The sequence below is a fragment of the Cheilinus undulatus genome, linkage group 24 (genome assembly GCF_018320785.1).
Source record: "Cheilinus undulatus linkage group 24, ASM1832078v1, whole genome shotgun sequence".
In the NCBI taxonomy this organism is placed as follows: domain Eukaryota; kingdom Metazoa; phylum Chordata; class Actinopteri; order Labriformes; family Labridae; genus Cheilinus; species Cheilinus undulatus.
This window is the reverse complement of record NC_054888.1, coordinates 17,095,626-17,117,140: the sequence shown is the minus strand read 5'-3', so window position 1 is coordinate 17,117,140 and position 21,515 is coordinate 17,095,626. Positions and strand designations below refer to the sequence as shown.

Genomic DNA, 21,515 nt, shown 5'->3' with positions numbered 1-21,515 from the left:
TACAGCATAGTGTCGCGAAATTTTGCATGGCGATATAACATATCGTACCTTCTGCCATGTATAGATTTTTTTCAAATTAATTGCTAATATGAACTGCAGTCCGTTGCTTTTCTGTCCACTTGATGATGCTGTTGTGCCCTTTGTCCAGAGAGATGACAGTCATACAGCAGGAGAAAGGTAGTACTGCGGAATGCAATAAAAATGAAGGCAAGGCTATTGCTAAATCAGCTAAACAGTTGAAAAAATGGTACAGATAGCAATCTATCACAATACTTTGTGTATTGCAAAATGTTTAAAATTGCAATAATTTCGAATTTTGGCATAAGTATTGTGATAATACTGTATCATGGGGCCACTAGTGATTCCCACCCCTACTGTCTGAGCAGGTAGTGGGGTTGCCACCAGTCCCTGGTCCTCCTGTGGACGTCCCAAGGGCCTGAAAACAGCCAGCAGTCTCTGGGGGTATTACCATTGGTGAAAAGACCCAGACTAAAGAGATGCCATTGAGCTTGACCTTGGCTGCTGAGCCTTGTGTGCATCGACATGTGTCGAGCATGTTAGCGCCCTACATCCCTAAAATTCATGCATGACTAACCTTGCAAAGCAGATGGATACGCCTGTTTCCGTGTTTCTCACTGGCTAATCCATCTTGCAAAGATCCCGTCTGAACTGTTGGGCCTAGTTAGAAAGTGACAGGACCAATCAGTGACGAGGGGCAGTACTTTTGAGCGCGGCAGAGTCGTGATGTAAGCAAGCAGCAACAAGAGGCCAGTGCAATTATGCAGAAGACATTAGCGTGGATACTGCTAAAGCGCCAGTTTTATCAGAACTTGATGACATTTCTTTGTTAAAAGAAAAACAAAGAACAGTTTTCTTTTCTGTTTTCTTTTCAACAACGACAAAAGTCGTGTACTGACATGTCTACAGTCGCCATGGTTCGCGTTATGTAGTTTTCTATGGAGTTTACTCCTTGGTAGCAGCTACATTACGTGTTTTGTTGCTCTGATTGGCCCATGAAGATGTGACAGACATAATGTTCATCCAATCCCTCCGAGTTTCTTTTAAAGGCTCTGCCCTTTCCCAAACGCTGTCCAAATGGATTTGTGAAACAAATCCATCTGGCGTGCCAGGTTAGCACATGACTGCATATGTGAAATATTTAGTTTAGGCAGGCAGTCACAGCAGCAAATGTCTCAGCATTTAAGGTATTTTAATTGCGTCTTAAACACCAGATTTTACAGTATGTCACACCAACCACAAATGTCAGTCTCATTGCATCTTTAGAGGAGAATTTGCTGATTGATCCGACTGGATGCGAACCCTTGACCAACCTTCAACTTGATGATTAACAATCAACACTACCATCCCTAGAGCCATGACTACTCTATGGACACGATTTTAGCACCGCAGTTTCTTTAGCAGTTTAAAAACATCTTTCTTTAGAAACATCCCTCATTAAATTAAAGGAAAAGGTAGCAAGTAATTTGTTAACAACATTCAACAAAACTATTGAAAGACCTCGGAACACAAGTTTTAAAATAAAAATCAAAGGCACCAAATTACAGTTGCAAAGAAACAAATCACAAGGGTTAATAGTATGTATGTTATTAAAAAGAAAGCAGCAATAGTAGTAAAGTATCACTTAGGGGGCTTAGCAAAGGCTTTAATCTTTTGACCCTATTATAAAATATGAATATTTACCTTTAAGCAGGCTGTCACATTTAAAAACCCTTCCTAACAATCAGTATTCAGCCTCTCTCAGGCTGTTAGCATTAGCTTGTTTCTCCACTGGTGACTTTGAAAATAAACGGCTGTAGGCTGCTGGGTATTTAGTGTGATTATTACATAATGACACCCAGTGTAAGTACTGATTTAATATTATAGTGATCAATCTTTCCAGAAGTTACAGTCAGCAGTGAATCTTCATTCAAGACTGGACAATGAAATAAATCAGTCAATCAATAACGTAATCTAACAGCTACTATGGCGCTAAGTTAGCTCTACAGTAAAGCCATTTTCATACACTCAACAGAAACATTCATTTTCATGCATTCTAAAATTATGTAGGCTAAAAACTTTAAATATCAGGTAATAACTTCAAAATGGCAGCTTCGTTTTACAATATACATCAGAGTTTTATTCCTTTATAAAGGAATATTTCGTGTCATAAGTTAAAAAGTTGAATTTTGTGACCAAGTTGCTTCCGATGCAACCCCAGAGTTTCTTTTGAAGTAAAATGAGTTATAAGGAGATGTTGGGAAAGCTTCTATTTCTTATTTAATTTACAGCAGGCATTTTGGTGAGGATAAGTGCACTACACATAGACTTGTATCTGTGTCCATCCTGCTCTCTCACCCGATTAACAACAAATGCTGCGCTCTTTGTAATCATCGTGAATAATCACAGGCAGTAAGAAGGCACCCTCTTTAATGCCAGCACTGGGGGACTGTGGGATATCGTGTTCACACGGACGTTTTGCTGTGAAGAATCTCGCTGGTGTTCTTCAGATTCAGGAACAAACATGGTGCACAAACTTGTCTAACAGCAGCTACATGAAGCTTCACTATGACGTAGATCCTGCGCTGTTTTCTTGAGCTAGCTTAGCATTCTTTGGCAAAGTTGTACAATCACATAAATTAACAACAACGATGCCTGTGTGAGCACAAGTGGTAAGACTCATTTAAATCAGTCGGCACTGATGACATGATGTGATTTTACCAGATTCAAACTGCAGCCATTTTCCCTTGATGATCTCAGGATCTGCTTCACTAAAACATCCATGCTAGAGTGCTGTGTCTGTTTGGCAGGAAAGCAGGAAATAAGACAAATCTTTTAAATATTCTTGACAAATTTTAAGAGGCAGTTTCTAGCAAAAGTTGATCAGGATATTGTGCCATATTTCAAGTTAAAACAGCATGCTAAACTACCTTCAGGCTACAGCTAACGTTAGCATTCTGCTGTTTTAGCCATTGTCTTGACTAGGAAGTGGCTACACAACAGTTTCAAACTCAAACTCCAGACCCAAGAATCAAACTTACAACTTAAGCAACAGCATGGTGGTATGATAATGCCACCTTAAGTCTGATGGTTCTTAAAGTTCACAGTTTTGGTAGTTTTATTGAGTCTGGCTCTGCTTGGGGTTGTGCCTGCTAAGGCAGTATGCCACCTCTTTTTAATTGCTTTTAAGTGTTTTACTCATGATGGATTTATGTCTTTGTGTCTTACAAAAAAAGACCTGATTTTAATTATATGTTTTGAATACAAAGTTAGGTCTTTTTCCTATCAAAGCTTCTGACACATGCAACTAATTAGCATTTAGCTACCTAAAATCAAACAACAGTTTTGGCTCAGAAGTGGCTGAAAACTTAGAAGTTGTCATGACAACAAACCATTTATAAAAATGCAGTTTTCAGTAAAGTTCATAAAGTTCCTTTTCTCCATCATATGTATAAAGTTTTTTGAAATGTAAAGAATTAATCAACTTCAAATGCAAAGTCTTAAAGTTTTTACAAAGTTATGTCTGTTTACTTCTTTCCTATTGTATTGTATAAAAATTCAAAAAGTAATCATTAAAATTTGATCCCACTTTGAGCCAAATCTCTGCATTCAGCCACTTCAAAGCTAATAATGTGCTTGCTATTAAATGTTAGCATTAGCTATCATCTGATGGTGGCTAATTTGATATCAAATTAAATTTAAATTTAATAAATTGTACCTTTTAACTATAAAATCTTCGTTCTCTTTCAGAAGGTGATTCATAAACTTAGACCACACTACAAGCAAAATTAGCATTAAGCTACACCCAAGCTAATGGTAATACTAGATCAGAGGTGGTTCAACACTATTGTCAAATCAATACAAGGACAAACATCCTTCCAATCAGTTGATCTATTTAAGGTTAAATATTTCCAGTTGCTTCCTGCCTTTTTAGCTTGAAATATACCAGTGTCCTTGTGGATGTTCACAGTGAATTGTCCTTTAAGCTGCTAATCAACAGAAATGTTAAGCTACTGTCAATTTGTCAGATTTCCTACATTTATAGGCCTTAAAATCTGGAACACAGCCAGAATACAACAATCTGAGCTTCACAACCTGAAATCACAGAGAAAAATGGCTGCTGTCTGACTGTGGTTATGACGCGTTGAATGGGACATTAAAATGAAGCAGTAATGAAAGAATTCCTGTCTGAGCCATGCTCTAGCTTCGCTTGGTCAGAGGTCGCCCTTCTCGAACATGCTTGGCGCTCCTCTTCTCAGTCTTCCCCTTCTCCCTCACCTTCCTGAGGCGCCTTGGTGGCGGCGTACCCCTCGACTCGCTGTCCTCCTGAGCACTGGATGTATCCATCCCATCTCGCTCTTCGGGAATGTTGGGAATAGCCCCGCTGCTCCCGTCTAAAATGTTCCTCAGAGACGGGTCCTCCGGCGTGCAGGTGGCGGTTGTGCCACTCTCGCTACTGCTCAGGTCCTGCTCTTCAATGTAGCGCCCCCCTCGGCTGTGGTGCTGCAGCGACGACCCACGGATCGAAGGCCTGTCTCGCTCCGTCTCACGTATGCTCTGCTGAGGCTCGTTCATGTCCACACCCGAGTCCAGGCTGGTGTCGTTGCTGCTCGGTGGGCGATGGCGGCTCTGGATCTCGATGATGGAGTGGCGAACTTGTGCTGCTGGTTTCCCATCCAAGGAGACGAACCAGGCTCTGGGGTGAGAGGACAAAGGCTTCCCCCGGGTCAGCTCCAACAAGGTGCGTTCTGAAATCCCCTGCAGCTCACTGGGTACGCCGTGCCCACTGTTGAAGCCCTCCATCCCTGCTGCTTCATTAAGAGTCCCAGGTACAGAGACAGAGGATTCCAGGAGGTTGCTGTAGCGCCCCCATGTGGTGGGGTTTGGGCCTTGGCCTTGAGGAGGCGTCTCCAGAGGCTGTGGCTCATCTTGGTTGCTCTGCTGTGGGCTGCTCCCACCCTGGGAGTGTTTGGGTAGCGTTTGGGTGTAGCTGTCCTTACTCGCCGGCTCCGATTCGTACTCTGCTCCATTGCGAGGGAAAGTCGCAGACTTACATCCTGACAGTTGCTGCTCCTGATTATTAAAAAGCTCCGGCGCCTGAATAATTGCCACCGGCTGGTTGTAGAGATGAACCAGCTTATCCTGAAAAAAGGTGTCGGTGTTCAGGTTCTTGTTCTGCTCGGATTTCTCTCGAAGTCGAGCCACCTCATCGTTGTTGATGTAGTGAGACGACTGTTGGGACCCTTTAATCCGATCCAGAGCGATGTTCTCGTAAAAAGGAGCTGCCGGGCGACTTCCTGGATCCTCCACATAGATGTTGTAGTTGGCTTTGTGCCTTGGTGTGGATAGCGGGTCACACTGGACGCTGCAGGAGGCTAGGCTGTTTTCCCCAGACCGGAACAGCAAACCCTCCTCCATGTGGGTGGACGTGGTTTGGTCTTTTTTCACCACGGTGAGTTTGGAGAAGCGGGCTCTCCTCCTCCTCCTGGGCTCTCGATGAGAACTGCTGATGAGAGAAACACAACTAAATCAGGATTTATAGTCTTGTAGAGCTGCTTTTATCATTGAAAGAAAATATATCTTAATGCTAGTTTGTTCATCCCTGATTTCTGGGCAGATTTCTTACCCGCAGTGACACAGCAGCAGGGACAGTAAACCGATCACAACCGCCAGCGTTCCTCCCAGAATCCCCACCAACAGGTATGTGTGGTACGATATGAAATCCAGAGAGCTTCCATGTCCCAGGTAATCTAAGTTTTCAAATACAGACAAAGATGCAATTTCTCTATCCACTTTGCATTTTACATGACTAAATGAAGGTAGAGTTTAGTACCATTTGCTGAAGGAATAGGGGCAGCAATCCAGTGGCCCAGATGTGAAGCAGTGTATGTCCAAATCAGCTCTTCCCCGACTGTTTTTACTATCCCCAGACCTTGATTCTCCCAGGCTCCTAAGACAGCAGAAAAATGCCAACCGTCACAGCTGGACTAGACTGTTTTAAGTGTGTTTGTTTACTTTAAAAAGTGGGGTACAGTCAAGTTCATCAATCAGTCTAGCATGCTTCTTCAGTTCACTCTTAATGTTCTGTGTAACTTCTCACCTGTCTTTATGTTGAAGGCCCAGGCCGGTACAGTATCAGCAGCTCTGAGGTGCGTGTTGTGTCTCAGAGGAAGGCTGATCTGAATCGGCCCTCTGACCTGCAGCTCCTCACCACCAGAGTACAGCAGGACGTTGATGGCCGCCACCGCCTTCAGCTCAATACTCCTGAACACTACAGACACGAAAGGGGGATAGAGTAAGTGTTGCAACAACGCATCATTATCATTTAGTAGATAACCAACATAAAATTGCACAACAGCATCATTAAACACTGCAAAGTAAATGTTCAAACATTCATGAAGTCTTATTTAAAACTCACCTGATTTGCTGCTGATGATTCCTGGAGTGCAGTTTGCACAGTCTTTAGCCAGGTGGTGCTGTGGGACTGTCAGATAGGCTGTCAGTGAGGAGATGTTGCTCTTGTCTGTGATTGTTAGGAGGTTTTTAGGGAACTTCACCTTGGGTTGGGAGGAGCTGTCTGTAAAAACAAGATAGTAGAGAGTTTGTTAGGTCTTCATGTGCATCTTGCATACATTTAAATAAACGTTCTGTCAACAATCCCGTAAAGTTGTTGTTTTTATTCTCTTTGACACTTGGGAAATATTACAACCAGGATTTGATATGGACAGAAGGGCCTCCAGGCTGAGATGCAACAAGAAAACCCCTTGACTCTTAAAAACTCAGGAAGGTAAAGACATATTTCAACCGAATAGATAAGACATTTCAATGGACATTGTGCAGGAAAGGATATATAGTATAGTCTAAGCGGGCCTCTTCTAGCATTTTTTCACATAAAATGTCCTTTCCCACACTCTCTCATCTCTTATTCCAACTCTATACACTGTCCTCATTTATAAATAAAAGCATAAAATGCCCTAAAAAAGAAGAAAAAGAGAAATTGCGACCCAAATGTAAAAAAAACCCCATTCAAAACAAATATGTCTGAAAGGCATTTAGTTACAGGAGGGCATGCATACACTTTAGTTTTTCACTTTATTTTCCCAAGATTGAATGGAAACTTTAGCAAATTCTCAAGGAATGATCTCATTTTCTTGGAAAAAGTAGCTTTTTATTCCAAGAAAAGAAGATAAATAAGGTAAAAATTATTGTAAAGGACTGACATTTACTCACCAGATCAACCAAATTTTCCAAAGTTGCTAACTATGGCTTTCTATTTGGCAAAAAATGGGGGAAAATCCCCCAACATCCCCAGCTTCATAAACATTCTCTGTCCTCTGCCTTTACAGATGAAAGTATCAAAGTCCTTTAGAGTTTCTGTACATCATCCTCATCCCTCTTTTCTTCCAAGCACACTTTCACAACCTACTGGAAACAGCTCTACGACCCACCAGTTGAGAACCACTGATTTAGATGTTAACAGTTTTAAAGTAAACATGGGAGCATGATCAAATTTGCGTTAATGTCCGGAGGTAATTTGCTCATCAGGTTGTCAAAATTTTCTATGCTTTGATTTTTTAATACCATGTATTTTAAGTAATACAATATCTGTCTTTTTTATATTAGAAAGGACAGAAATGTACCAAAGTTACCAAAAATAAAAGAAATGTACAGGTCATACTTTAAAGCCAAAGCTCCTTATTGATCAAGGTCCTCATCAATGCTTCTATTGATCCCTTTCTTTGCAGTGGTACTGAAAGAGCAGCACAGCTGCATAGAAACTGAATGCTGTGGGTGTTGCTGAACATGATAGAAACTGAAAACTCTACCTAAAACAGTTCAACTGAGAGTAAAGGATATGATCTGTTTGCTAATGAGGGATAAAGGTAACTATAAAGTTTGTATTCTTACCAGGTAGCTTCCCACTGATGATGACGGAGTCTTCAAACAGCCAGATGTTGCCCTGAGTGTGAGGGAGCAGCAGCAGCGTCACAGCAGAGAAAACTGCAGGGAGACACACACATAGGTCAGGAAAAACACCAATAATCATACATGATATTCTTTTCTTTTTTGGCCCGTTCCTCAGTTATGTCAGCTGAATATCTAAAGGTTTAAATTAGAAACCATCCCACTCCTAATTTGTGATTTTGAGCTGAACGAAATGACAGATATGTAGTTGTTAAATCCCTCCAGCAGGGGGCATTTCCACCTCAACCTTGCTTTTAGGGTTCAGCTGTCTGGCTCAGCAGCACAAAAGGGAGGCGCCTCTAAATGCAGAGCTAAGCAGGTCCCGACAGATGACACACTCTGATGTTATCCTTCCTGACACCTGCTCCATGTTTGCTTTAAAACACCTCCTCCCTGCGTTTATTCACACCACTGAGAGCCAACAATAGAAGAAGACCTGGGCCCCTCTCCTTTTTTTTTAATACCAATGTGATAGCGCTGTGGCTGAAGAGCCCCCACCCCCCTCTGCATTTGACTTGGTGGAGGACAAAGACAGTTTGCTGAGGCAGGAATATATTTCTCTACATGCAGCTGCAGGGACGATCAATAAAACGAGGATTGGAGACGGCGTTCAGTTACCGAACACGGGGAACATAAAGTGCTCCATCAGGGGAGAAACCTCAGTGACAAGTTGTACGTTGTCGCAGACACGTCATTAATCTGTAATGACGATGAATAATGTAGGTGTGTGGAGTGAGCAACGTGGTTGTAAAGCACGAGTCTGCTTGATTTTAGAGTTTTCAACTTTAAGCAGCATCATCATTTTCCCATTTGTCTCTATGAAGATTAATCACTCCCTAAACGCAGCACTACCTGTTTAATTTAATTTTTCCAGCAGCTTAATGTCTTGATTGTGTTTGCTCTTTATGCAGCGATCAATCGTTGGTGGTAAAGGCTCTTTACCTTCCCTTCAAGGGGAGGTCAGGGTCAGCTGTGACCCCAGAGCCAGTCAGGTTAGCATCCAGCAGAGAGGATGTTAACAACATGAGACGTTTGGCCTCCTGCTGCCTGAAAAAATGATGGATATGAACCATTTTTAGCATTTATGTGTCACTTTTCATTTAGTTTTAAACTGCAACCATTAAAGCAGACTGTTCAGCACCTCTGAAGACTCTTCAGATAAGAGAAAAAGGCTTTTGTTTCTCTGATAGTGCATCTGACAGCAGTAATCCTGATGAAAAGATCCTGTTAAAAAGAGTCAGTTTTTTTGACAATCATAAAAACAAGAGTCAAACATTATCAAATCAGCCTCTTTTTCTTAGGGGTTTGGTTAAATTGAATCCAATTTTCCTTGACACGAGAAACAAAAAAATAACACAGCAGACCTTACACTACCGCATAATATAAAAGTTTCATAGTAACGTTTGATTCTGACTTAGTCAGCAGATTTTAAAGCTCCTATGAGGAGTTTTTGGGTGGTTATGAAACAGGCTGACAATGTGAATCAGTGCTACCGCCAACTAGAGCACGATCAATGAGATTGATTGTTTCTGTTTGGTGACTTTTAATGCTGGAAACTGGGCTACAAGGTCAGTGTCAGAGGAAGCCCCTGCCTTTTCTTTGCATTTCTACTGCAAAGACTTTCAAATAGTGTTCATTTTTAGCATTTAAAGGAAGTATTTTAAACATTATTTACAAATGTTCAGGACCACGTTTTGCATGACACCAGATTATTCAACTTCAACATGACTCTTGTAAATCAAACAACAATAGCTATTTCAATGTCAAGGCAACAAAATTACAAATCTCTGAAATCCAATATTGAGTAATTGTTTTTTAGATCCTAGAAACTGCTTGCAAATGCCTGCACACTTTCAAACACTTTTGCTTCCATACTGTGACAACATTTGTTTTTCAAGCTGTGGTACTTTTCAGTAAGTATTGATCATTAAATGAACAGATTTTATTGTTTCAGTAAACTGCATTAAGAAGTTCTCTAAGTAACAAACATTTTGACGTTACAGGTTTTTTTGTAGATGTGTCACACAGCAGTACATAGAAAAAAATTACCAAAAAGGCCATGTTTGGAGCTGTTCAGGACTAAGCTAAGTGTTCAAAGCGCAAAAATATAAACTTTTTTAATTCTTAAGCTACTTTTGTGTCCTAAAAGTAGGGAAATATTCAGGAAAAAATAAACTACTTTAAGCTACTATTAGTAGCATGAAACTGAATATGAAGGTGCAACAAGCTTTGTTATAAAGGAAGAGGCTGGAGTGGAGGAGGTCAAAGTAGGGAAATATTCAGGCAAAAATAAACTACTTTAAGCTACTAATCTGTAGTAGCATGAATCTGAATATGAGGGTGCAACAAGCTTTATGTTATAAAAGAGGAGGCTGGGGTGGAGGAGGTAAAGCTTTGCATCAGCATTAATGCAGGCTGCGATTAGTGAGAAGTACACAGCTGTGTTGAGAGATAGAGTTGTGATTGGCTGTGGGAGCTGGGAGGTAATTATTAGGATTGTGGCCGTCAGCTGATCACAGCTGGGCGTATGGCTACCAAGGCAAGGCTGTGGAGCATGTGCTGAATGATTTGGTTGATCAAGCCATGTCCAGGATGCACATTTTTTATAAAATACAGGTTAAGGCTTAAAAATTTTAGAAAATTTTTAGATTTGCAAGTGAAAGTTCTCCCCTTAAATCTGTAGTTTTGGTCAGATATGAATGTGTGGATATAAAAATAAAGATTTTATTTGATGAAGACTTTAAAATGTTGCTCTAGCTGTTACTCACTGGGTCTCTTGTTGGTGCTCCAGGGCAGAGGAGTGGGCACGTATCCCTCCATGTTCCCCAGCAGAGTCAGACTGAGGCCTGGACTATAATCCACCCAGAGCAGAACATCTCCTCCACTTCCTGTTTGGGCCGAGCTCTTTAAGGTATGATTCACATAAACGTCCACAGAGGCGCCCTGCAGCGGCTGACGGGTCACCATGTCCCTCACCAGGACTTTGAGGGCAAACGGGGACTCTGAGGAGCAAAGACCATGTCACACTTCCTGTTAGAAATTCACATTACTAACAAGAGTCTTTGTCCTTAACCCCCCTGTATGAAATCGATGTATTTATCTGTGGTATAGCGTGTGTCTCTGCATGTGCTTCCTCTCAGCAGTCCTCAATAACCTTTCTCTCACCATGAAAAAGTGATGAGGCATGCACGGCTGAAATCACTGGCAGGATGAAAAATACATCAAAACAGACTGCTCTGATGCACGTTTCTTTCCCTCCCTTTCATCTCATACGCCACTTTGACTTACAAGTAGAACATCACACGTTTAACGCTGCTGTCTGCATGAAAATGCTCATTTCTTAGCAACTTCTTCATACTGATAAGTTAAAAATGAAGAGTGTGCTTTTATGGTTGTATGTCCCCACAATGACAAGCTTTGAATCTGACACTAAAGTAGAAAACACGACTGCTGGTCTGGACTTCCACGAGAGCATTTATACAAGCTTTAGGTGTTTGACGATTACAGCATGTAAACTCAGCGTCCAGAGGCCATCTCTGCACACGCTCAGCTCCTGTATGAGCAGGATTACACTGCTGCTCCACATTAATACAGCACCTTCTCCAGCCAAAAAGATAACACCTCTAATCCCTCAAACCTGCAAATTATATGACTTAATCCTATTATAGTGTTGGCCAGACTGCCTCTGAATCATCTTCAATACATCATCAATGAAAAGGATAATCATTCAGACAAACAGAGAAGCATTTATTGAAATTCTACCTTGCAATGTACATTAGTTTCAACTTGATTTATCATTTTGCCTTAAAACTAGGACTGTCAGAATACTATAATTTGTAATTGTATTTGTAATTTGGTTTTCATCCCAATTTAAAATGACACTTTTTTGCAACCAAAACTGTTTTTAAGTGATTGAGGATTTTGCTGCTGTCTTAACCTTCGGGTAACTGACTTCCTGTTTGGATTCAGAGCTGCCTTTTTGGGGAGATCAAAGACTCTACTATCAACTTAACTACAGAGAAAGGAACTTGTTATGGATCGTAAAGGAAATACAAGGTGCAGATGACTTGGGGCTCGTCCACTGAGCTCTCTGTGAAAAATCTGTGCACTGCTTCTACTTAATTGCGATGAACGGGATTAATCTTGACAGCCCAAAACTAGTATAGATGCATCAGTCATTGAAAGACTGATAAAAGGCCACATTTGCACAAACACAGGTACAGTAGAGTTTGTCTGATTACTGCTATAATTACAACCATGATTACTTTAATTTATACTGAGATAACATCATTGTTAATAACCTAAATTATCTGTTTTTCCTTGAGAGGCTGCAAAAAACACATAACCTTGTCGTCCACTGGCTCCACCCCTAAAATGTTACTGCTGCTGTTTGCTACTGTAATCCATCAGGGAGTTATGAATAATGATATTGTTATTTTGGTCGAAAATGTGTTCATTATTTACAGTGTTGTCCCAATTTAGTTACAAAGAAACCATAAATACATTCTTTTCAAAATGTTTGTTTACAGAATTAACATGGTAGCACCGGCGTGTGCTGGAACTACAAAGTTCAATACAGTCAAGCATAATGTTCGTGGTCAAATGTCGGCCATGTTTCATTTTATATCAAGAATTTGCTGAGGGCCAATCAAAAACGAACTGCGGGCCGCATTTGTTTGGACACCCCTGTGTCAAATGACCACAGACTGAGACGACTACGCACATGTCTTTGCATTCTCAGAGCGCAACTCCTAAGTGTTACGGGTAATGCATTACAGATCAATGCACGCCAATTACTTTCTGCCTTCATCATTCTAGGAAAGGGGATTCAGAAGTAGAGAGAAGAATAAGTGGATATACTCCATATACCTGCCTGCCTTGGTCCCTCTGCTCCTCACTTAAATTAAAGTGAGAGCTATTTTGGTGTAAGAGGCAGAGCACACACTGTACTGTAAAGGAAGGGATTGTATGCTCTATTTACCACATGACTAAACCTAGTGATGGTTTAAAATAGAACATTATATTTTCATGGTTGTAGAAGGCTAGAATCATTATTGAAACTGTGACTGATTTAAAGCCCACGGTTATAAAGAGGAAAACTTCATTCAGTACCTAAATAACCAAAATATAGAAGCTATAATACTGAGAAATCCCTTAAAACTGAATAAAAATAAGACCAGTTACTGGCTGTAGTCTGGGAGAAACAAGCAGCTGTGCAGGGATGAACAGCCACCTGGTAAACAGCTCACAATTTTAGCTTCTATCCTTCTTACCTGTTAAAATTAAACCATTTTCTGCACCCAAAATGACTTTATTTGACCGACAAATGTTCTAACGTGTCAGATTCAAATAATTTGCATCAATTTAATGTTAATTTAAAGATAAATTCAGCTGAAAAGATGAAATGAGTGCTAAACAAAAACAAACATGAGCCGTTTCAGCTCTGAGTCACTGGAGCTCATTTCCATTTTCTCTAACAATGACTCAAAGCTGCTCTCTGTTTTTGTTTACCTGCTGGAACACCAGAGGGGCTCACGGATCTCCCCGCGGTGGTCGAGTCCGGATGTGACGGGTCTCCAACCGACACTGCGAGGCCATTGTCCCCGGGCAGGCCGCCGCCCTCCTCCGCTGCTCCCACCGCCCCATCCAGGCACGAAATCAGAAGCAGCGACGGGAGAAAGAGGAGCAGCAGCGGCGGCAGGTGGCGTTCAGCGGCGGGCATGGTGAGAGGGGGAGCAGGCTCAAAGACATACCGAACACAACGAGAGGAACCACCGGGAGGGCACGAGAGCGACGACGTCCACCGGTGTGAGAGCTGGTCACGACGGCCTCGTGTCTTTCATGGTTTCTTGAAACGATGGTGAGCGCAAACGGGGAAAAGCCCCGTGGAGAAAAGATGAGCTGGTGCTGAGGCTGGGCGTGTGTGGCCGAAGATCGTTTATTACAAGACGATGCATCACTCTTAAAAAAAGCGCTCCCTCTTAAGGTTTGAGAATATGGAGGTGTATGATGAACGAACAAAAACGTCAAAATGACCATGGCCAAGAATAGTGTTGAAATCATGGTCCAGTGTAAGGTTAAGCTGTGATAACCATACTTTGTTGTATTTTCACCTGAATATTAACTACTCCTATCAAAGCACCAAATATTTTTGTATTTATTTATCAAGTAGTATAGAGCCTTCTTACAAAGGGTAAAACCCTTTTCTTAAAACAGAATATAAACGGGTTAAAAGTGACAAAATGTGTTTAAAGTGGCAAAAATGAGTTAGCAGGGGCAAAAAAATTGTGTTTTAAAGTGGCAAAAATTAGTTAAATGTGGCAAAAACCAGCAGAAAAATGGTGAAAAGGCATTACTAAAAGCATAAATAGGTTTAAAGTGGCAGAAATGAGTTTAAATAGCAAAAAAAATTGTTAAATTGGCAAAATAACAGCAGAAATAAGATGTAAATGACATTACAAGTAGCTAAAATGTGTTCAAAGTGGCAAAAATAGTTAAAAGAGGCAACACAATTTGTTGAAAGTGGCAGAAATTAGTTAACAGAGGCAAAAATGGGTTTGAAATGGCATTACAAATAGCAAAAATGAATTAAAGGTCGCAAAAATTGGTTACAAGTGGCAAAAACCCAGCAGAAAAATAGTGAAAAAGGCATTACAAACATCAAAAATGGACTAAAAGTGGCAAAAATCAGTTCAAAGTGACCAAAACCAGCAGAAAGATGGTTAAAAACAGTGTTACAAGTGGGAAAAATGTGCTGAAAGTAGAAAAAATTGGTGTGACCACTAGCGAAATACAGTTAAAATGGGCAGTACTGTTCAACGAGAGTGGCGAGAAGGGGTTAAAAGTGCCAAAAAAAGGGGTCAACAGATTTTGTTTTTACAAAATGTACGAAGGAACATTCAAACATTTTCTCTTTTGTGTTATTGATGATGATGTAATTAATATAATACAGCTAGATTATTCCTCTTTGGTGTTACACATAACAAACAATCTGATTTGTTAATAACAGATATCAAGAAATTATAAAGTAGTTTGGTACACGCTGGAGTTATGAAAATTATGAGAAGAACGAGTGGCAGAGTGAGACGTCTTTCTGTGGTGAGGATCTTTGGGAAGTCGGCAGACGCTGTTACATCATTGGGGGGGGTCTTCGTGGCCCTCTGTCGGTTAAATCAGATTCCTGCTTGTCTATTTTTATCTCCAGTGCTATGTGGAAAATGGAAAACACGCCTTTCATTATAGATAAACTAAAAAAAAAAAAAAAAAAAAAAAAAAAGATTTTAGAGCACGTGGAAGTATTTCTTTGACTTTTGTGTCTTTATATTTACCTGTGATGGGCCCTTTTTTCTGAGTGATATCCTGTAAATCTTATTGAAGTATATATTTCACTAAATAGAAAGTAAATGTGATCCATCATGTATTTATCAAACATGCGTTCATCACCTGCTTTATTGATATATTTGTAGAAGCAGAAGCACTGAAAGGAAAGAAAATGACAGTTAAGAACAAGATAAAGAAATGAGATAAACCAATTTAACAGCTTGAATCAAGCATAGGATCGTTTTCATTTCTAACATCACCATCCTGCTCTTTGGCGCCACCTGCTGGTGTTTCTCCTCTCTGTGATTTCACCTTAAACACGTCCCACCTCTCAGGAAGGATCTCCTTCTCAAACAGGACTAAAGCCACATATGAAAACAACACAATAGACACCAGAGAGCACAGCATGCAGATGGTCTTAAAAGGCGAGCGCTGAATGTAGACACCATCCACCAAAGTGCACCCTGGGAGATGCAGTACTACAGGCAGGTTGAACACGGGCTCCCCACACAGGACTCTCATCACAAAAGCCACGATGTAGCCGCAGACGGCCCCGTAGCCGTTGGAGACCCTGATGAAGAGGATGCAGACGAGCTGGGGGAGCATGATGGCGTAGGTCAAGTCTGAGCTCAGGAGCCAGAAGGCCAAGATGCTGCTGTCCAGGTAGGTGAGGGAGGTTCCCACGATCCCCACGACGATGATGGAGGAGCGAATCACCCACTGCAGCTCTTTATCAGACGCCTAGAGGAAAAAAGACACTGCATTTCTCTTATTGTGCCTTTGTCTTAAGTATCTCAAAGTCCAATTTAGATGAAAGTCGTAGTTACTAAAAACTTTTCACTGTTGACACTTATTCCAATTAAATATCAGATCACTAAACCACAAGCTAAGAAGCCAAGATCAGCTAAATTTACATTTTCTTAGTTTGGAGATGTTCTGTCTGAAATCCATTTAATAAAGATTCCTTATTTAGTCTCCAATGACTATTAAATTGCTGCAAACTACTTATGGCAAAACTGACATAGCATATATGATAGCCTAGAGCCCTTCTCACCGCAGAAACACTGAAATTGCTCATCTTTGAGACGTTTGAGAGCCTCAAGAACTCCCAGAACACAGGCCGGCTCTTTCCCAAAGTTTCCAGAAGCAGTATGAGAGGTAGAGCCTTCAGTTACGCAGCCATCTTTGGTTCAAGGGGTAGACATCTGGTCTACTTTCAATAGTGGGCTTAAACTTTACTTTTTGCCTGGGGCGGCAGCATCATGCTGTGGGGATGCTTCTCAGCAGTCAACGCTGGATGGCTTGTAAAGGTAGAGGGTAAAATGAATGCGGCAAAATAAAATAAAGTCCTGGAGGACGATCCTAGGGCCTGTGTCCAGAGCTGGACACTTATTTTTAATTCTTTTTTAGATTTTTATTTTTGGGCTTTTTATGCCTTTGTTGACAGAGGAGGACAGAATTGGAAACAGGGATAAGAGAGACATGCAGTTATTTTAAATTCGAAACCCTTGTGTAGGAATACATGGAACGCTGGACCCATGTAGTCAGCATTTTGAGTGCTCAGCACCCTGGGTGGGAAAACATCCTCAGCATCAGCTGTTTTCAGTTGAGACTATTCAACTTTTGGAACAGCACTGTGCTCGTCAGTGTCACATCTCCCTTACTTGCCAATCAAGATCAAGAAGGGGCGGGACTTCTGGCAGTAACAAAGGAGAAACTGATCTAACTGGTCATTCTTGGTCTTTATTTAAGGGTAGTGTTCAGGTCTGCAGCTGCTGCCTGTGTCAGGATGCCTTTACACTGTCTGCGTGTCTGCTGTGGAATATTTCCTTAAAATATAAAAATCCCTGGGTAACCTGATAGAGCTTGAGCTGTTTTGCAAAGAATGGAGTAAAATTGCAGCGTCCAGATGTGCAAGCCTGATTGAGACCTAAAATCAAACACCCAAGGGGGTGAATACTTTTATACACGCTGTATTTTTCCCGATCCATCTTTTTCTTTGTACCTGCTGTCTGATGAGCTTGTAGATGTTGGTGGTGAAGATGGAGGTCGCTGCCAACAGGCAAGAATCCGTAGAGGACATGGCAGCGCCGGCGATAGCTCCCATACCAACAACAAAAACAGCAGTCGGGGTCAGATGTAAAAGGATGATGGGCAAAACCATGGCGGCTTCTCCTCGCTCATATGGTGAAGGAGATCCATACGAGGTTAGATTCCAGTCTGAAACACAAAAAGACGATGTTAAGATGGTTATGTATTTCAGTTTTAGTGATTTCAATGCAGAGGATGGGATACCTGTAGAGGCTGCAACAGCACCAATGAGAACAGGTGGGATCCCGAGAACAAGGACGACCCCTGCAGCTACAAAACAGATCATCCTGGCTGTGGATGTGGAGCTGGAGGAGAGGGTCCTTTGGTGGAAATCCTGGAATGCCAAATTCCCTACACTCTGGGAAAAACAGGTTTGTTCTGTTTAATACAAAAATCAGATTTCAGAGGTTTTTGTCTACTTTCTCTTACCATTGAAAGGAAGTAATCGATCCACCTCCACACATCATAAGACTCGATCCTGCCCAGCCACGGCGCCCGCTGTGTGTGGTTGAATGCTGTCTGAGTGATGTCGGTATAAACGTCGCTCGCCAGAACAAAAGGAGCACACAACCACTAAAAGCAAATCCAGAAATCACAACCAGAACTAAAGAAACTGTGCTGTAAAAGAGCGTTCACTCACCAGGCTACAAAACACCAGAGACAGCTGGATGACATCGGTGAAAGCGACCGAATAGAGACCTCCGAGAAGGGTGTAGGTGATTGCCACAGCAGCAGAGATCCAGATGCAAAGACTTAGAGGGAGATCAGAGAAGACGCTCACGGTTACACCTGTTGGAAAAAAGACATAAATAATCCACGCACGGTGCTGAAGAGGTGAAATTTCTCAATAAGGAGAATAATGCTTGGTATTACCCAGAGAGATGAGAGTGACAGGAACCCACATCATTTCACTGATGAACGGAACGATGGAGAGAAATCCTGTGAGGGTTTTTCCATACTTCCTCTGAAATGGATCCATCATGGTGATGTAGTTCTGGTCCCTCATTGGCTTTGCAAAGAACAGTCCACCTTTGAAAAGAGACACTAATAAATTTCACTGAATGATTTTAATGACTTCTAAAGTGGACTCAACCACCACTGGACCTCTGTTGGGGGGTTTCCAGGGCAGCTTAGGGTCCAACACAGATGGAGCAAACTGTGAGCCTAAATCATCAGAGGGAAGTTCTGGGGTGGATTCTTCAAGCCAAAATTTGATATTTTATGCAAACAATATTAAAAGTGATGACTAGAGTTTACATCAGTTCAGCCACAGCCAGGACAGGACGTAATCTTTGTCTCCTTTTGGCCTTTGACCACATTTTGGTCCTCTAGTACAGTGTTTCCTGAACATTTTTCCTTGTAGCCCCCCATATATGTACCTAACAAAAGTGAAGCCCCCTCCAGGACCCTAAAGAGAAGAAAAAGTGACACACTCGTCAAAAATCGACATAGATTTTAATTGTTTCACTGATGCAATCCTAAAAAAAGGTCTATGCATGCTTTTCTTATCCAAAGACCCGCATAAAAAACAACTTAAAAACTGCTTCATCATGGTTTAAGTCAAAATTTGCAAATCTAATTTTGATTTTGGCAGCCTCAGAGCAGACAAAGCCTGAGCCCCCCCCCAATTGGTGCCAGAGAATGGGCCCTCCCCAATTATGATTTAGCACCAGAATTAACTCATTTTTGACAATTTTAATACAATTTTTGCAAGATTTTAGCCCCTTTTGAAACCACTTCCTGCACGTTTTATCCCCTTTGTACCATTTATCAATTTTTGCCACTTTTCTTCTATTTTTGCCACTTAACATTACTTCTTTTGCACTATATTGTCATTTGTAACCAATTTTTGATAGTTTTTGCCCCCTTTTTCCTCTTCTACCAATTTTTGCCACATTTTAACCTCTTTTCACAACCTTTTCTGACAATTTCTGTCCCTTTGTGCCACTCCACAACCCATTTTGCCACTTATCGCCCATTTTTGTGACTCTCTAACCCCTTTTTCACCACTTTATCTACTCATTTTGCAGCACTTCAGCCAACCTTAACCCTTTTTTAAAATATCTACTAAATATGACAGTGAATTTCAGTAAAAACAGATCAAATGTGAAGTCATTCTAAAACCATTTCAATATTAACTGTTTGTGGGATAGATGTAAAAGCTGCAGACATTTAAAGCTTAAGGATACTCTTAAAACCACAAAATCTTCTTTTCCTCCTTTTCTAAGTGTAGTGACCTTTTGGGGGCCGGACTGGAAGCTTTAGAGGGCCTGATATGGCCCCCGGGCCGCCAGTTGGTGATCAGTGCTCTAGAACAGTGGTTCTCAACCTTGGGGTCGGGACCCCTTTGTGGGTCGTGAGACACTGAGAAGGGGTCTACAGATGCCCTAAAAAACTAAGAATGTTTTTTAATTACACTGTTGCCACTTCACAACAATTTTGTCCAATTTTAACCCCTTGTCGTCAGTTTTTTCCCACCAATTTTAACACATTTTTTTTTCCATTTAACATCAATTTATATCAGTTCTAAACTCTTTCCACCACTTTTTTTCTGCCTGTTTTTGCCCCTTATGAACTAATTCTTGCCACTTAAGCTTAATTTTTGCCTCTGTTGACCCATTATTGCTATTAACCCCTTTTTATGCCCAATTTTTCCCATTTTAACCACATTTCACTATTTTATATGCCCATTTTTGCTAGTTTAACCAATTTCTGCCAATATCTGCCTATTTGTTAACCCTTTTTTTTTGCCTGTTTTTATCAATTTTTCATCCCACTTCACCACATTTCCACCCATTTTTGTCAATCTAAAGCCATTCCAGTCACTTTTTAACTCCCTTTTACCACTATTTATGCCCATTTTTGCCACTTTAACACATTTTTGCCATTTTTTTTTTGCCATCTTTATCAAATTTTTGCCACTTCTAACCCATTTTGCTACTTTTAAAATCCAATTTCACCACCTTTTCCACCATTTTTTGCTGTTACTAACCTATTGTAGTAATTTTTAAACCATTTTAATTTTTTTTAACTTTCTTTGCATTTTAAGAAGGCTATTTTCTACATGAATGATAAAAAGAGATTTGTTTCATTGATAAAAGTGGTTATTATTTCAGGTTAAATATGAAATATGGATATCACAGCTTAGCTGTACTATGGACCATGATTTTGCTGACCTCCATGGGCCCTCAGTTCTTCCATTTATCCCCCTTTATGCACGGCCTTGTCTGCACGTCTATTCCACATTGTGCATGGCTGTGCTCAACCACCTTCAGGTACAGTGGGGGTCCCTGGTCTCTGGCATCTTTATTTTTGGGGTTTTGGGCTGAAAAGATTGAGAACCACTGCTCTAGAAGATGCCCCAGTCTGAATACTGACCAAACATGAGGTAAATATGTGGCAAAAGAACACATTAGTCCATGATTCAGACCAGAGCAAGTCTTTAGAGCTCTTTAACACTGTAAGGTGACCAAATCAGATAGCCCCTCCCCATTCATTCTCATTCACGCTGACAGGAGGAGACTATTTTGGCTTAATGTCCTATTTTATTTCTTTTTTTAAATCTTGAATCACATTTTTTCTGTATTGTAATACCTACTTTTCTCCTCAAAAATATGTCTTCAGTGCTCTGTTTTCTTTCTGCAAAGCATTTGGAGTTGTTTCATTTTGATGCCAACTTCAGGAAATTCTTACCGATTACAAAGGAAGCGGACATTTGCAGGGGAATAAGAGCCCAGACCAATCCCTTTGTGGGGTCGTAAACTGTCTCTGCAACTCCAATAATGAAGGCCCCTCCAACCCAGGTAGCTGCAGCAACAATAAAGAAAAAAAAATCATTCTAGGGCAAAATGTTTGCAACTTCATTTTGAGATCAAAACTCACCCGTCATAGTGAAGACTCCCACCGCCAAGCCCACTCTCCTGTTTGCCAAAAAAGACAGTTCAATCTGCCCATTGATCAGGTTTTTCTCCATTTTCTTAGATTTCAAAGACGCCCATATGCCGATACCCAAAACCACTAGGTAGAAGAGGACCATCATGATCAGACCGGGTATATGCAGAGCCATTGTTGAGGATTCTCTGATGATACATTAAGTTGCACTGGGATAACATTGAGGAATGAGAGGCTGAAGGTTGAGCTCC

The 21,515-nt window shown here is 41.1% G+C and overlaps 2 protein-coding genes across 3 annotated transcripts; both read right to left on the bottom strand.

Annotated features, from left to right (window-relative positions):
• Positions 1 to 938: 938 nt before the first annotated feature.
• On the bottom strand, positions 939 to 14,152 carry LOC121506484 (protein FAM171B). Of its 2 annotated transcripts, none has more exons than XM_041782319.1 (8): positions 13,474 to 14,152; positions 10,731 to 10,964; positions 7,906 to 7,998; positions 6,416 to 6,574; positions 6,098 to 6,268; positions 5,831 to 5,947; positions 5,624 to 5,747; positions 939 to 5,503 (listed from the first exon to the last, which is right to left on the bottom strand). In XM_041782319.1, exons 1-8 carry the CDS (start codon positions 13,682 to 13,684, stop codon positions 4,198 to 4,200), a joined length of 2,415 nt encoding a protein of 804 aa, XP_041638253.1. In that variant the 5' UTR covers positions 13,685 to 14,152; the 3' UTR covers positions 939 to 4,197. The 2 variants fall into 2 exon arrangements, with proteins under 2 accessions (XP_041638253.1, XP_041638254.1); XM_041782320.1 differs by having other exon boundaries at positions 939 to 5,500.
• A 1,343-nt stretch (positions 14,153 to 15,495) lies between these two features.
• LOC121505970 (high affinity choline transporter 1-like) lies at positions 15,496 to 21,439 on the bottom strand. The gene is made up of 8 exons (XM_041781427.1): positions 21,256 to 21,439; positions 21,067 to 21,180; positions 18,247 to 18,402; positions 18,014 to 18,162; positions 17,803 to 17,946; positions 17,578 to 17,731; positions 17,288 to 17,502; positions 15,496 to 16,023 (listed from the first exon to the last, which is right to left on the bottom strand). Exons 1-8 carry the CDS (start codon positions 21,437 to 21,439, stop codon positions 15,496 to 15,498), a joined length of 1,644 nt encoding a protein of 547 aa, XP_041637361.1.
• Positions 21,440 to 21,515: the final 76 nt, after the last annotated feature.

Excerpts from the sequence above, each read along its gene's own strand:
- LOC121505970 (XM_041781427.1), bottom strand. The coding sequence starts at position 21,439 with ATGGCTCTGCATATACCCGGTCTGATCATGATGGTCCTCTTCTACCTA. Across the intron at positions 21,181-21,255 it reads GGGAGTCTTCACTATGACGG|CTACCTGGGTTGGAGGGGCC; the intron begins GTGAGTTTTGAT and ends TTGTTGCTGCAG. Across the intron at positions 18,163-18,246 it reads TGTCACTCTCATCTCTCTGG|GTGTAACCGTGAGCGTCTTC; the intron begins GTAATACCAAGC and ends TTTTTCCAACAG.
- LOC121506484 (XM_041782319.1), bottom strand. The coding sequence starts at position 13,684 with ATGCCCGCCGCTGAACGCCACCTGCCGCCGCTGCTGCTCCTCTTTCTC. Across the intron at positions 10,965-13,473 it reads CCCCTCTGGTGTTCCAGCAG|AGTCCCCGTTTGCCCTCAAA; the intron begins GTAAACAAAAAC and ends TTTGCTCCTCAG. Across the intron at positions 5,748-5,830 it reads CCCTATTCCTTCAGCAAATG|ATTACCTGGGACATGGAAGC; the intron begins GTACTAAACTCT and ends TTGAAAACTTAG.